Source organism: Lissotriton helveticus, chromosome 7 (genome assembly GCF_964261635.1).
Source record: "Lissotriton helveticus chromosome 7, aLisHel1.1, whole genome shotgun sequence".
In the NCBI taxonomy this organism is placed as follows: Eukaryota; Metazoa; Chordata; class Amphibia; order Caudata; family Salamandridae; genus Lissotriton; species Lissotriton helveticus.
Window position 1 is genome coordinate 1065343259 of NC_136068.1, and position 13931 is coordinate 1065357189.

General features: G+C 44.7%; 1 protein-coding gene across 3 annotated transcripts in view; it reads left to right on the forward strand.

The window, feature by feature from the left end:
* ENGASE (endo-beta-N-acetylglucosaminidase) overlaps nucleotides 1-13931 on the forward strand; it is a 225859-nt gene that overhangs the window by 135646 nt on the left and 76282 nt on the right. For all 3 annotated transcript variants that reach the window (XM_078653981.1, XM_078653980.1, XM_078653982.1), the window contains exons 5-8: nucleotides 624-781; nucleotides 1596-1744; nucleotides 12085-12250; nucleotides 12743-12846. In XM_078653981.1, coding sequence (XP_078510107.1) covers nucleotides 624-781; nucleotides 1596-1744; nucleotides 12085-12250; nucleotides 12743-12846 — 577 coding nt within the window. The remainder of the gene's footprint in view (nucleotides 1-623; nucleotides 782-1595; nucleotides 1745-12084; nucleotides 12251-12742; nucleotides 12847-13931) is intronic.

Here is a 13931-nt window from a genome sequence, read left to right on the forward strand (position 1 = left end):
TCTGCTTCAGGAATAATGTGTTTTCTTCCCTTGCATCGCCCGCCGGCTGCTTGTCGCAACAGAGAGCTGACACCAACGTAAACTCCCCATTCACTTGGAACGAAATATAGTCATTTGAAGAGCACAGGACGCCTGTGTTGGTGCTGAGGGTTGTACGAAGTGCCCTTCAAAGCCATCGTGCTGTGTGAGATTGCCGACCTGTCTCGGATTAGCAGTATAGGCTAGCATACTACTCTCAAGGGTACAATTAGCATACAATTAACTTTTACTTGATCAGATACATCACTTAATGCCTCTGACTTAGAACAAACTAAGATATACATCTTTTAAACCACCCCGGGCCTCATTTGCATGGATTTTATATGTATAACTTTCAGAGCTATGCTCATGCATTTATATTTAGAACTATCAGAGATGGGCTTGATTGCTCTATAAAATAGATTGTTCGAGGCCTGCTGGCTTGAAACCAGGGGAGGTCGCCTTACTTTCTCCAGAATATACATACTTTACAGAGCTTTCTAGTTTCTATCCAGCTGAAAGGCCGTTTTGTCCACACGTGGCGCTCGCTGGTCCTCGGGATTGCCAGGGTCTGAGTTGACACTTTGTCTTGTTTTGTGTTGCAGGGACCTTTATCACAGAGTGGGATGGCGGGGCGAAGACCTGCGAGTCTTTCTTGGCAGGGGAAGAAGACACGTACTTCGCTGTTGCGGATCAGCTTGTGCGGATTGCAGAGTTCTACCGTTTTGATGGATGGCTGATCAACATCGAGAACACACTGAGCGTGAGTGGCATCTCTGGGGACAGAGGGGGGTGACTAGCTTCTGCAGGCAGTGCCAAGCTGGAAGGTGTAAACAGTGATATGGGGGAGCAGCTGGTCTGAAGTAAAGTCTCTACTGAGCTGTGTTTGAGTAGGGATTCTGGAGTTGGAGGGTACTGAGAAAGAATAGACTCTATGGTCTGGGAAGCTGCAGGCTATGATCATGTCTGAAGGGAGTTGATGCTGTCTGTTTGATACACCCCGGAGTCGCTTTTTCGCGGTCCCTATTATTTTTGCCTTGTTGCTCCCGTTGAAACAAAATCACAACATTTCTTCTGGATAAGCTGCCCTGTGAGAGAGAATAGGTAGGAACAGACCATTGAGCATATGAGAGCAGCGGGTACATCTGGGGAATTGCGTGTGTGAGTACACTGGTTTGAGAGGTTGATGGGTGGGCTGGCATGTTTTGGGTGATCAGCAGTGCTTGAAATAGAAATATAGATGTTTGCTCTTCCTGAAAATATTGCATCTGTGCTGCGCAGTGCTGGTAGTTTTCCTGGTAGATAAAAGTGCGAGTGTGCAATCATCCGGGAGCTTGAGAGGAAAGGCGTAGAGCACGACTGGTTGCTAGGGCATGAGGTGGAGCGGGAAGGGAACATGATGGGAAGAATGGTACTGGGGAGGCATCAAAGCATGCTGCGTAGAGGACTGAGGTACCTTACCCTTGGAGGGTAAACCAGACTGTGGTGTAGGGGTTCTAGATCAGGGGTCACTAGATCAGTTGTACATAAAGCTAAGGCTATGCCCTGTATCTCTTTGCTTTCCATGGTCACTGCAGCCGGTGTCGGTGAAGAACATGCCCCACTTCCTGCGGTACCTGACGGACCAGCTGCACGAAAAAGTCCCCGGGGGCCTCATTCTTTGGTATGACAGCGTCATTCAAGACGGGGAGCTCAAGTGGCAGAATGAGCTCAACGAGAGAAACAGGTAATGGCCGCGAGGTGGAAGGGAGGAGGAAGCATGCCTTGGTTTGATTCAAAGAGAGCCAGGCAGGGCTGGGGCTAGGCATGGGCAGTATAGGCCCCTGCCCACGGCCTCGCTCTCAGCCCACCAGCATGGGGCCCGCACCACTGCAACACACCACCAAACCTCTTGTGCCCCTGCCGGTCCCATTGAAGAAAGGTGTTGTCTGTTTGCACTTGGGCTTACAGGAGGGGGCCCCCTCCCTGGGCCTCTCGGGGATGGTGTGGGGAGGCCTAGGGGAGGTGGACACTTCATCTTGTGCCAGTTGCAAGGAGACGCGTTTTGCAGGTGTGTCCTGCAATTAGGCCTCCTTTCTGGCTGCCCATTGAGAGAGACTGCGGGACACCCATTGTCAGCACTTTACAGTCTGCACTGTTTTAACTCTCAGCCTCCAAGCTATTCTCACACTTTCAGCCCGATATAAGCGGTAAAAGAGGTGCTTGTAGAGGGCAGAGAGGGGAGCTGCGGCCCAGGAGGAGTCTTCACAAAGCAGCTTCCGGAGCCCTGAAGGTGTCACTTAAGTAAATTAGAGGGGTCTCACACATTCCCCTTCGCCCGGAGCCCCAAAAATCCTAGAACCTGCATTCGAGCCAGGCAGGGTTGAGGGTAAGAGACCCAAGTAAGTGGGAGGGGCCGGGTGGGGGGTTTAAACCCTGACTCAATTGCAGTTCATTGTGGTACCTCGCCCCATGGGAGTCGCCCACTCTACTTCTGTTTGCTCATCCTCATAATCAGCTACCGGCTGTCTGACGTTTGTTCATTTTCGGATGGTGCAGCCCTGGCCCGGGACCTGTCTGTGGGCATGCATAATTTGCACATTTGCTTTCAGGAGATTGTGCGCTCTCGTCTGCTTTAATATGCGAGTTTGTTTTGGCGTGGCTAGTGGGTTTTGTTGAAATTGCCACATGTGGTTAGAGAGTGGCATGTTTTTCAATCTGTATGGACCCGGATATTATGTTAGTCTTTTGGGTCCGGCTGTATATGATAGTGTTGGCTGTACAGATGTGAGGTTGGTGGGCTCATGTGTTGATGCAGTTGTTTGGTACAATATATTCAGTACATTATCTGCTTTCAGCAGATATATTACATGAAAGGGTGTTAAAGCATGAAATGCTCCCTTTAACATGGTACTTACTGCAGGTGCTGTGTCTTACTTGATTATCGAGAAAAGCGGAATGGTTCCTTATGTTTAGTAGTCAACGCTTATTTTCTGATCATCCCGCATCTACAGAGCTTTTTCGGTCATATAAACTTGACAGTACTTTGAGCCCTGGAATCTGCCTGGGGCCTGTGGGGCTGTACTAGGGCCATTTAGTGCTCTTGTCGCCTTTAGCTTGTTTGCTCAAAGCCAGGGTAGACATTGTTGTTGGTCTGCTTATAAGGAGGTGCTGAGCCATGAGACCGTATACACAACACTGATGGAATGGGGCCCACCCGCAAGAGGTTTACCAGGAGTGTATAGAGTCACTCGCCTACCCTGTTTCCTGAACTCTATATTAAGGTTGTATAATGAATGCAATAGCTGTAATTAAAAGCACTAGCAATTACATTGCGCTGCAAACCAATGTAGCGTACGTACGTTACTTGTTGAAAAAGTCGCTGTGCGTTATCAGCCCATTCCACGGGTGTATGTGGGTAGTCACTTGTAGATCTCCCAGACAGTGGCCCATTTGTTACTTGCTGTTGGAGGTGTGGCTCGTTATCAGGAAAGCAGGTGTTGTTTGGGCCAAAAGCCGTTCCAGATGAGTAACTAGTTTAGGGAAATCTAGCTGAGCTCAGCTTGAGGCCTAAAGAAAACAAAATGAAAATGAAGCCAAATAATCTTGTCAATTACATTATTTAAGCCCGGGTGGAGTCTGCTGAGTTCCGTGCAGCGGAACGCTGCGAAGTGTTAGAAAAACTCCTCCATGCTACACGGAGTTCCGCGAGTGGGTTACCCTGTGCTATTTGCACCGATTTTTAGTGCCAGGATTTGTCCCGTGCTGTGTGCTGTAAAATCAGCGCAAATGGCATCTCACACAGTGCAAGCGGATGCTGCTTCTTTCTGCCTCTTGAGTAGAAGTTCTACTCGAGCGGCAGCTTCCTCAATGCAAACATAAGGTTTCTCAACGCGAGCGCGGTAGCGATCTTCTGCAACTGCCCACCTTGAGAAATCTCACAGAGAAGTGGTCTAGCGTTGGATTTTCCTCACTCGCTTTGCCAATGTACTGTTGGCAAGCGAGGTAAAACCTCTGCTTCGCTATGTGAAGCAGAGCTTTTCGGAGCTCCGCAGAGCACGGAATGCAAAAAACTCCACGAACGGAGCAGAGTTCACCTCCCCGGCTCAATATTAGTGTCTGGTTACAGGCATTTCTTTTATTCATGCACAGGACTGTTTTCTAAACCTTTTGGACTATTCTGGATTTAATCACTAGATGGCAGGATTGTACAAAGTAAAGTAATCGAGAAAAGATACCAAGCTCCTCATATGGCTTTATTGGAAAGTAACTGTCCTTTTTGGTCAAAAGTCACACACATAGAAAGAGATACTGATTCAATAGAACATCAGGGGCTGTCTTGAGAAACTGTAGCAGAAAGTGCTACGTTTGTGGTCATGGCGGAAAAGATGACAGTAGCTAATAAGGGAGATAGAAGGGAGACAGGAAACTACTTAAGAGAAGACAGTTAGAAGAGACATGATCAGACGTTGGCAGAGACCAAGGGAAATATGGAGACTTAAAGAGGCGTGAAGGCAAATCCTGGACAGGACTGTAAAAAAAATTCAGGCCAAAGGGTTAATATTCACAACAGAAATTCAGGATCAAAGGGCAATTTTACAGACACACCCAAGGAGAGGCCACACCTCGCTACTTTATCGGTGCATTTATTTACTATTTTCTACATAGCACTATTAATTCTCCATGTTTTTTTTAGGTTGAGCCTGGGCAGCGCATGCGCTGCTCTGCGAGCCATGCTTTTTTCAGGTATGGATTTGAAGCTCCGCCCGTTTCCTTGCCCATCTTTTCAATTGGCTCCTGTTACTGTCCTTTCTAAATCGTTGCTTTTGATTTATGAATAGGCTTAGTAGTACCTAATTGGTACCCCCATGTCTGAATTTGTAACCTCCTATGAAGACTGGACTTTTTACTTGTGTTACACCGTCTGCTTTATCTAGTGTGTTAGCACTATTTTCTTTAATGATTTTCCCGTATTCCGCCCACGATGAACTTTCCTACTATGCAGCACGCTACCAGTTTTTATATTTATATTAGTAATGGTGGCGGTCCGCTTTAACTATAGTGGCCACACTTCTTTATTTAGTCTAATTGCCAGCACGGTCTGCTTTAACTGTAGCGACTATGCTTCGTTATTTATTTTATTTGTCAGCGGCGTCCGCTTTAACTTTAGCAGCCTCGCTACACCTTTTGTTTTTTTTGTTTGGGGGTGAAAGTGCTCCATACAGTGCTTTCACTTTCATGGTGGCTGTGCCCCTTTCTTTAGACACTGCTCACCGTATTCAGGTTACACAAGCCGCGTCTAAAGAAAGGGGCGTGGCCACCATTAAAGTGAAAGCACGGCATGGATCGCTTTTATAAAAACAAATATTTGTGGTGCGCAGTAACCTAAATACAGCAAGCAGCGTCTAAAGAAAGGGGCGCAGCCACGATTAAAGTGGTCTCACATTTGCGAGCGTTTGAGCTATTGGCATTGTAAGGGACAATGCCTTTTATATGTGTGTTGGTTTTCAAACCACATAAATAAAAGGCATTGTCATTTACCATGCAAATAGCTTAAACTCTCTCAAATGCAAGACCTATTGCATTGCAAATACTCATTATGTGATTGCCTCTAGGTATGCTGCATTCAGGTGGCACATTATGTGCTTGTTCAACAGTAAATTAAGGCCCATGAGCACTGCATCAAGGGAATCGGCCTACCCAAATGTACCCAATCATTCTTGTAGAGAAAGCAAGAGCAACATTTAGAAAAAACCTATGACAAACAGTTTGGGGAACATTAAAGTAAACAACCTTCTTCTAATTTAGACAGGTTAAACAAAAACATCTGTCTCACCTCAACCTCCAGTGAACTTTAAACCTAAAAAAAATTAATGAGGCAGAGCAGATGGTGTGGGCGACAGTCTTGCACCTAATGTCAGGATGTGCGCGCGGGTGGATTCTCCATTAAGACCTGGGATTGTGCACCCTTGAAATTCCTGCACATTCCTATGCAAATATTAAATAGACTGTTTTATTTAGAGATACTATTGTATCTCTAAACAAATTGATGTATTTAAGACTTGGCTGTATGTCCCAGGCTGCCTGCCCCTCCTCGATCTGATGCAGGAGACGGGAGCCAGGCAGTAATCAACTTTCTGAACTGTGAGTCACTACGCAGGACTTACCGTTCTAAATCCCTTGATAATGAATCATTGCCATTGTAGTCTAAGGCAGTATCTACTATAGGCTAGTGATGCAGCTTCATGGTTTTGGGCACGGGGTCTCCTTACCTGCTTAAGAGCAGCCATCTGTCATTCTCAGGCATAGACCCCACCCTTTCCCATTCGTCACACGTAGGAGTGGATGCAAGCACCTGTGTTTTGATGGGTTGTCCTCGATAATGGTAAGTGTTAGAATGCTAATCTTCTGGTATGTTTATTGTTCTGATAGTCCTAGCCACTCTAGCCTTCTCCATTGTGACAACCCAGGTCCTGGCTGCACATCGCTTGCCCAGTTAGAAGTTGAGCTGCTGCATTTGTTCCGCCCAAAATTGATCTAAAGATGAGCAGGCCAGGGTTCTTGTTCCCTTGGGAAGTTGATCCAAATATCCGAGTCAATCACAAAGCGGGAGATATGCAATTAAAGTAGACAGTTATCTGCTGCATAACATTAAAACTGGCCTCATCTTCATGCCGTTAACAACATTAATGCCAAAAACGTGGATTGATTTACAAACAATGTGTGTTAAAAACGTTAAGGTAATGCATGTCAGCGATTTAGTTCCACTCTTATTTCAAGTTTTACTTAATCTTGCTTTCCTCAAGAGTAAGCTATTTAACCATGTTGTGTTTCTGTATTTTTGTTCTGTACATGCTTTGAGCTGTGAAGGTGTTTGTAAGGGGCTTCAATTTAGTGCTCTGACGATGACTCTGAAGCCAAAGCAAAGTGCCCGTCAGTGGGTTGGCCTCTCTGCTGAGCACACAGAACAATGTTCATGTATTCCAGTTGTAGTGCAATTTTGTGAAAATGTGTTTGAAGGGGGTGCACAGATGAAAAAATACTTCAGGGCAAAAGTAAATATCTTAAATGTGAGTGAGTGCGGTGTATGGTTGGAAGGAAGTGCATTCAGGGAAGCATGAAAAGAGGATGCTGATAAGGAAAGAGAGGTGGTTGAAGATGTGCAAATGGACGAGATGTGCAGAGAAATAGGACATAAATAGCTAACATAATGCGCACATAACTGAAGGCCAAAACTCCTTCCACAGGCCTCAATACTATTGAAATTTCAGAATTGAAACATTTTGAAGGTTAATTATTTATAACAAATCCTTGTTGTTACTCCTTTATGTTAAACAGCTAACATCCATTTACAAAGCCAGTTATACTGACAGAGTTTAGGTGTAGGTCTGTTGTTGTGTTCTATATCACGATGCAATTACAGAGAGAAACCAAAATATTGGTCAAGTAGCACACTATGGGAATCACACAAATTTATTTTAAGTGTACCCTTTAGAGGGTCCCCACATTTTTTCATCCGACTTAAAGACCTGTTTTCACATATTTCTATATGACTGATTGCAATGAGCAGCTGTGTGTCCTTCCAGAAAGCCTGGTTAGAAAATGTATTCTAAAATTGATGCTGCATGCAGTGCAAAACACTGGGCTAGCACACACTTTAAAAGGCTGAAGTTATTGCGTTATACAATTTGCACATTACAGTAACTGTTGATTCTATTAATGCAATAAGATATAGATAGGGCACATTTTATGTGTTCAATATTTCAAAACAATGTGCTCCCACTTCTTTATAATGCGTTATCACTAAATTAATTTGCTTTAAAATGCACCATTTGCCAAGCTTTTTTTCATTTTTTTTCTCTGGTGGAGGATCCAGCCTGGACCCCAGGTTTGTCAATTAAGCTTGCCAGTGTCGCTCACTACATATAGCCATACCAAACATTTATACCCCTCACCTCTTTCAAATGTCACCAGCCGCCGCTGATGTGAGGTACCCACAACTCGTCTGTGGTCTCACAGCACTAGTGTGTGTCCCGGACCCTACATTTATTTCTGAACTGGAAGCCCAATATACCAATTAAAAAGAATTAAAGGGCAGGATGAAATTGAGATCAGATGGTAGATCCACAGCAACTGATTTAAAGGATTGTTGCCAAGAAACTAAACTGGCAAATAAGGAAGAGAAGAACAAGGTGGGACAATTACTGAAATCAGACAACATGGGTCCGCCATGAATGTTGGAAAGTATTGCGTACCCTGGGAGTGGTCTCAGCAGAGAGGAGAGAAATAGAAGAGGCACTGTCAAGTGGTTAAACAAGCAGCAGCCACCCAGGAAAATTCTGCTGGTGCAATGGTCTGCTGGTTCAGCATGGGCCGGACCCTTTGGATGGTTGTGCTTGGGCAGTTGCCTACTCTATCCATGTCTTAAAATGGTTCTGTAGTTGAGCCAGTGATCTAGCCCATCTCTCAGTTCCACAGTACATGTAGAATCTTCAAAATATTTGGGATTTAAATTACACAAGCAAAATGTAAGAACACGGCAAAGATTTTAAAATGTAAGAAGTATTTCTTTAACATATGGTAGTGTTTTCCCCTTTATATATAATTAGACCCGAGATTGAACTGGGAATCAGTTACCTTTCGATCCCGAGGAATTAATATTTAATATTCCTGGCGGCCACCCAGCTTCAACCCCCCATGAGGTGTACCAGATGCGCTATACCATAGGGGCTAGCGGCAAACGATAAGATATGTTTACAATGAGTTCCTGCTAGATAGGAACCACTCCAAGGCTTCTCTCCGTACTAACTGGGAGACTGACCTGGTCAAACCACTGCACCATACAAACTGGGCTAAAATATTGGAACAACAACATAAAGTATCCTGCGGCTCCCTTTTTAAGTATATTCAATTTAATATTCTGAACTGAGCCTACCTTACACCTGTCTGAATTAACAAAATATACCAGGGAGCCACCGGTTAGCTCTTTCCACTCTAAAGTTACCTGGGACTGTGGTCGGATTAACCCTTCTGGACTTAGAACATTATTATTTAGCTGCACAGCTCCAATGGGTGGCTTGCTGTCTGTCTGGCGGCTCCTTGCATGATACTGTGTTTACCTATAAAGTCTCCAAGACATGTCCTTGCTGTATACAATTAGATGCCCGTTCACTTCCTATGCTTTAGTCTTGCCCCCACACTCCTTTCATACTGGCAGAGCGCGCTCGATGTGCTGTCCAGCACAATGGTCTCTGTACTAACGAACTCACCAGACATGGTACTATTGGGCGAATTCCCCTCGTCCTAAGTTTGAGAAATCCTCCACCAAGTTACTCAACCTTGCTCTTCTTCGTGCAAAACTCAATATTACTGCCCTGGAAGGATTCACTTCCTCCGGCTACCAAAAGTTGTACCAAGGTCTCGCTCTCTTGGTTTCAATCTGAGAACAGAAAAGAATGAGCTGGTCTGAGAAAATATTTTATTGCACAGATGTGTTGGACTGCATACTGAATGATACCCCCCGTTCCCTGGAAAGGCTAAAATTATGTCCAAAGGCCAGGTTTAAACCATTAATCACGGTCAATGTACATTAGGACGAAAATACGGACAACCCGTGAAAATTAAAGATGGTTAGCAATCTTGTTATGTTAATACTATTTTTATAGCGCACGTATCACCCGGGGGCATCTCGGCGCTGTTGAGGAACCTGAGAGGGAGGACAACCAGAAGAGTTAGGTAGTCTTTTAGTTGTTTTCTGAATTTACTGTAAATAGGAATCTCACAGAGAGCCATGGGTAACTTATTCCAGTACCCTTGGGCAAGATAAGAAAAGGCCTTGCCCGCAGTGCGAGTTTGACATATTCGGGGAGCACACAAAAGAGCTTGGGTGCTTGAGCTGAGATTCAATCTGAGGTTACAACCTACTACAAGGTGCGTAGGTTGTAAATTTTCTTTGAAGATAGCGTGGACCTTTGCCTCTTAAGGCGTTATAAGAGAGGCAGCAAATTCTTCACAGGTACTTCTTCCCAGGTAGCCAGTGCAGTGCCCTCAGCAGAGGCATGGAAGGGGTATCTGCGGGACGGTTCAAGATTAATCTTGCCGTGGTATTCTGGACCACCTATAACTTAGCAAGCATAGTCTCACCCTCTACGGCCAGCAGAGCATTCCCATAGTCCAGTCTACTGATCACCATAGCCTGGACAAGGGTTCTGCGGGAGTTAGTGGGGAGAAAGGGAAAGATTCTGCGCAGAAGGCTCAAGTTATAATAACAGGAAATTGTAGTAGCGATATGTTCTTTCATTGTTAAAGTATGGTTAAGTTTTATCCCTAAGTTTTTTTACACTTTGGGCACGAGAACTGCTCCGAGTTGATAGGGCCACCACTCGTCCGACCAAAGGGTTGGCGCTTTCCCCATTAGCATGATCTCTGTTTTTTCTGGGTTCAGCTGTAGGCAATTCTCACTCATCCAGTTGAATATTGCAAGCATTCCAGCCAAGAAGCAAAATTTTTCTAATTCTAAATTAGGGCCCATAGTAAGCATTAGCTGGGCATTGTCAGTGTATGAAATTATCTCCAAGCCAAACTGCTCTACAATCTTTGCTAATGGAGCCATATATATATATATATTGAAGAGCGTCCGGCTTAGACAGGATCCCTGGGGTACGCCCTTATCCAACTGCATTTTGTCTGAGGAATACGGCCCTAATATGATCGTCTGTTGTCTATCAGTAGTATCAGTACGATCGAACCTCCTACATCCATCACCTGTCTAAGAGACTCCGTCACAGCCAGGAGTGCAGTCTCTGTGCTGAAACCCGGTCGGAAGCCTGATTGCGAGGGATCCAGAACGTTATTGGTTTCAATATATGACCCCAGCTGCCTATTTATTAGGCTTTCCAATTGCTTACCCAAAAGAGTTAGCAGAGATTTTGGACGGTAATTGCTAAGTACTTACGGGGCATAGGCCGTACATATTCTTCCTTCCACGCCGTGGGGAAAATTCCTGTTTGTATAGAGCAATTGATATATTTTGAATCATGGGGGCACAGCAAGTGGCTAGGAGAGCCATCATCTTAGGGGAACAAGACTCATGGGCAGAGCCGGATTTAGCTGTAACCAAGGAATTGAGTACTTCCTCTAGCGTGGCCATCTGAAAACAATCCAGCGTACTATGGGTTACTTTTCCTAGCTCCTCTGATCTGATGCTGGTCTCTGAGTCCTGCAAAGCAGCAACTGGGAATTTGGCATAGATATTAGAAATATTTTCCTGAAAGTAGACAGCTAGTGAGTTACAACACTCCTGGGATTAGACTGGGGATTGGGTGCAGACTTGCAGGGAGACAAAATCCCATACTGTATTGAAGAGGGCCTTTGAGGAATTACTAGCTTGTTCTATTTGATTTATGATAAAAGTGCGTCTAGCCGTTTTTATATTCTGATGGTTTTGGGACAAAGCCTGTTTGTAAAGATCCCTATCTTGGGGGTCTTTCCTGCTCCGCCAGAGTCTCTCCAAGGTTTTACGTTTGGATTTTTCTCCTTTTGAGTCTGACTTAAACCATGGGGCTGATGGTCGTCAGTGTGAGGGGCCGTGATTTTTAAAAGGAATTGTTGCATCCAGTGCCGTCGTAAAGGCGGAATTGAAACCTTCCAGCAGCTTAGATACTTCAAGATCGCTATTTTATCACAAGTAGTGGGCTCGATTGTTGCACTTTGAATGATACAATCACTGCCTGTGTGACAAAATATCTGTGAAGACTAATATGCGCTATAGATTTACAGAATAAAACTGTTCTTTCCTTGCTACGAATACTTGGGTTTAGTTAATGTCGACCAGCAAAACATATTTGTTTTTGCAATAGAAAAGAAAAAGCAACTTGTCTGTGTTTCATAATGATTTGTGATGATTTTATATAATGTTATGCTGTACCTTTAGAGAACATTTTCAAATGTGACGTGTTTTATAGATTTTATGCAAAATAAAAAGTATTGATTTAGAGTGGAGAGCAGGGAATTGAGAGGAAGAGGGAAATCAACTTTCCTTCTCATGCTTGGCTCTTGACATGTCCTCTCTCTTTCCGACTCCCACAGAATTTTCTTTGACTCTTGTGATGGTATCTTCACCAACTACAACTGGAAGGAAGAGAACCTGGAGTACATGCTGTCAGAAGCAGAGAATCGCTTGGCTGATGTGTACATTGGGGTAGACGTATTTGCCCGTGGCGAGGTCGTGGGAGGCCGCTACGAAACCAATAAGGTACCTGGAAGGCCAGTTCCCCTCCATGATGGTATATTTGCTTTGCATGGTGACAAAGAGTTGGCAATAAAAAGTCAGTTATTATGCCCTGGTTAACAAAGCCACAAGCCCAAACCATGACATGATAGTACTGTAGAACTCCGAATCCAAACACAAGGCAGGTAGATACAATGCTTCCCATGTTTCTTATGAAAACATTGATTATAGTTTATTTAGAAATGAAAGTCTTTGGTGGAGGCATCATATCAGATAGAAATATTTCACTTGGTCATCGAAATAGACCTAAAGCAATATATTTACTGGTAGAGGAAATCAAATGGTAATCAGTACAGTTAACATTTATTTTTTGCAGCATGAGCCGAGGTATTTGTGTGTCTGCTGTGGCACCCTGCCCTCCCTCAGCAACCTTTGGATGTGCAACTGTTGTCACTCAAGTCCGACACTTTTCTCATCAATGAGCGACCGCTAACCCCTCTCCTTTTGTCTCTGTAGGCTCTGCAGCTGATCAGGAAGTACAACATGTCAGTGGCCATGTTTGCTCCAGCCTGGGTATATGAATGTCTGGGAAAAGAGAACTTCTTGCAGAATCAGAACAAGTGAGCACCAGTACCATGGCGGTGAGGTGGGTGGAGGGGATAAGGGAGTGGGCAGGGGCTGTATGGGCCAGGAGGAGCATGTCGAAGAAAAACGTCTGGTTGGATGAGTAGGGGGAAAGGAAAAAGGTAAGGTAAGTAAATCAAATGTAAGTGATTGAAAGTGAGGTAAGCTGAAGATCGGTATTCAGGGGAATATCAAGATGAAGAAAGTAAACTAAAAAGTAGGTGTGGGAGAGGGGCATAATATGAGTGTATCATACAGTTAACTCAGGAGAGCATGGTGTGGAGCTGAAGATAATCTGTGAAAAATATTTGGCTGAGGTTTTAGAGAACAGGCCAAACTGAGCAAGCCTGGGAATGTGATCTGTAGCCATTTTTAGTTTTGGGGGAGGGGGTCTACTTCTGATTTCCTGGAAAAAGCATATAAGGGGAGAAACTGACTAGCCTAGGCCAATGAGAGTGAGTTGAATAGTGATCGCCTGAATGTGATTCCGAGTATGTTGAATGACTGGAACAGGACAGGAAGAATTACCTGAAAAGAAGGGAACCAGGGAGAGAGAACAAAAGAGACGGGGAGATGACGGGCTGAAGGGAGCATGTCTCAATGATAAGGATTGTAGGCAATTTGTAGGGTGTGATACAGATCCGAAGGAAGTAGGGCAGAAACAACTGCCTGATCAGGGAGAGCAAGAGAGCAAGCTGGAGAGTTCTGGCCATTTTAAGCAGGGAAGCGAGCAGTTCTGGGAGAGTCATCTGTATGCAGAAGGTCCAGCAGACTAAGCTGAACAGAGTGGATCACTTTACTTAAACTGAAATGAGCGAGCCAGAGAGTGTGAACTGAAGAGCAGAGGCCTCAATGAATGAGCAGAAAATGGGCGATGAGAACAGTCAACCCAAGAGAAAGCAGAACAGAGGTATGAGAGTGACATGAGGAAATCGTATCCGAGAGAGTGACCGGACGATGATGCACCAAAGGAACCGGAAGAGCAGCTTGCAAAGAGCAGGGCAAGGGGAGGGGGTATTACGATGAGCTGAAGAGAAACACTAGGGAGAGTCAGATGAAAATATTAGTTTAATGGGAAATA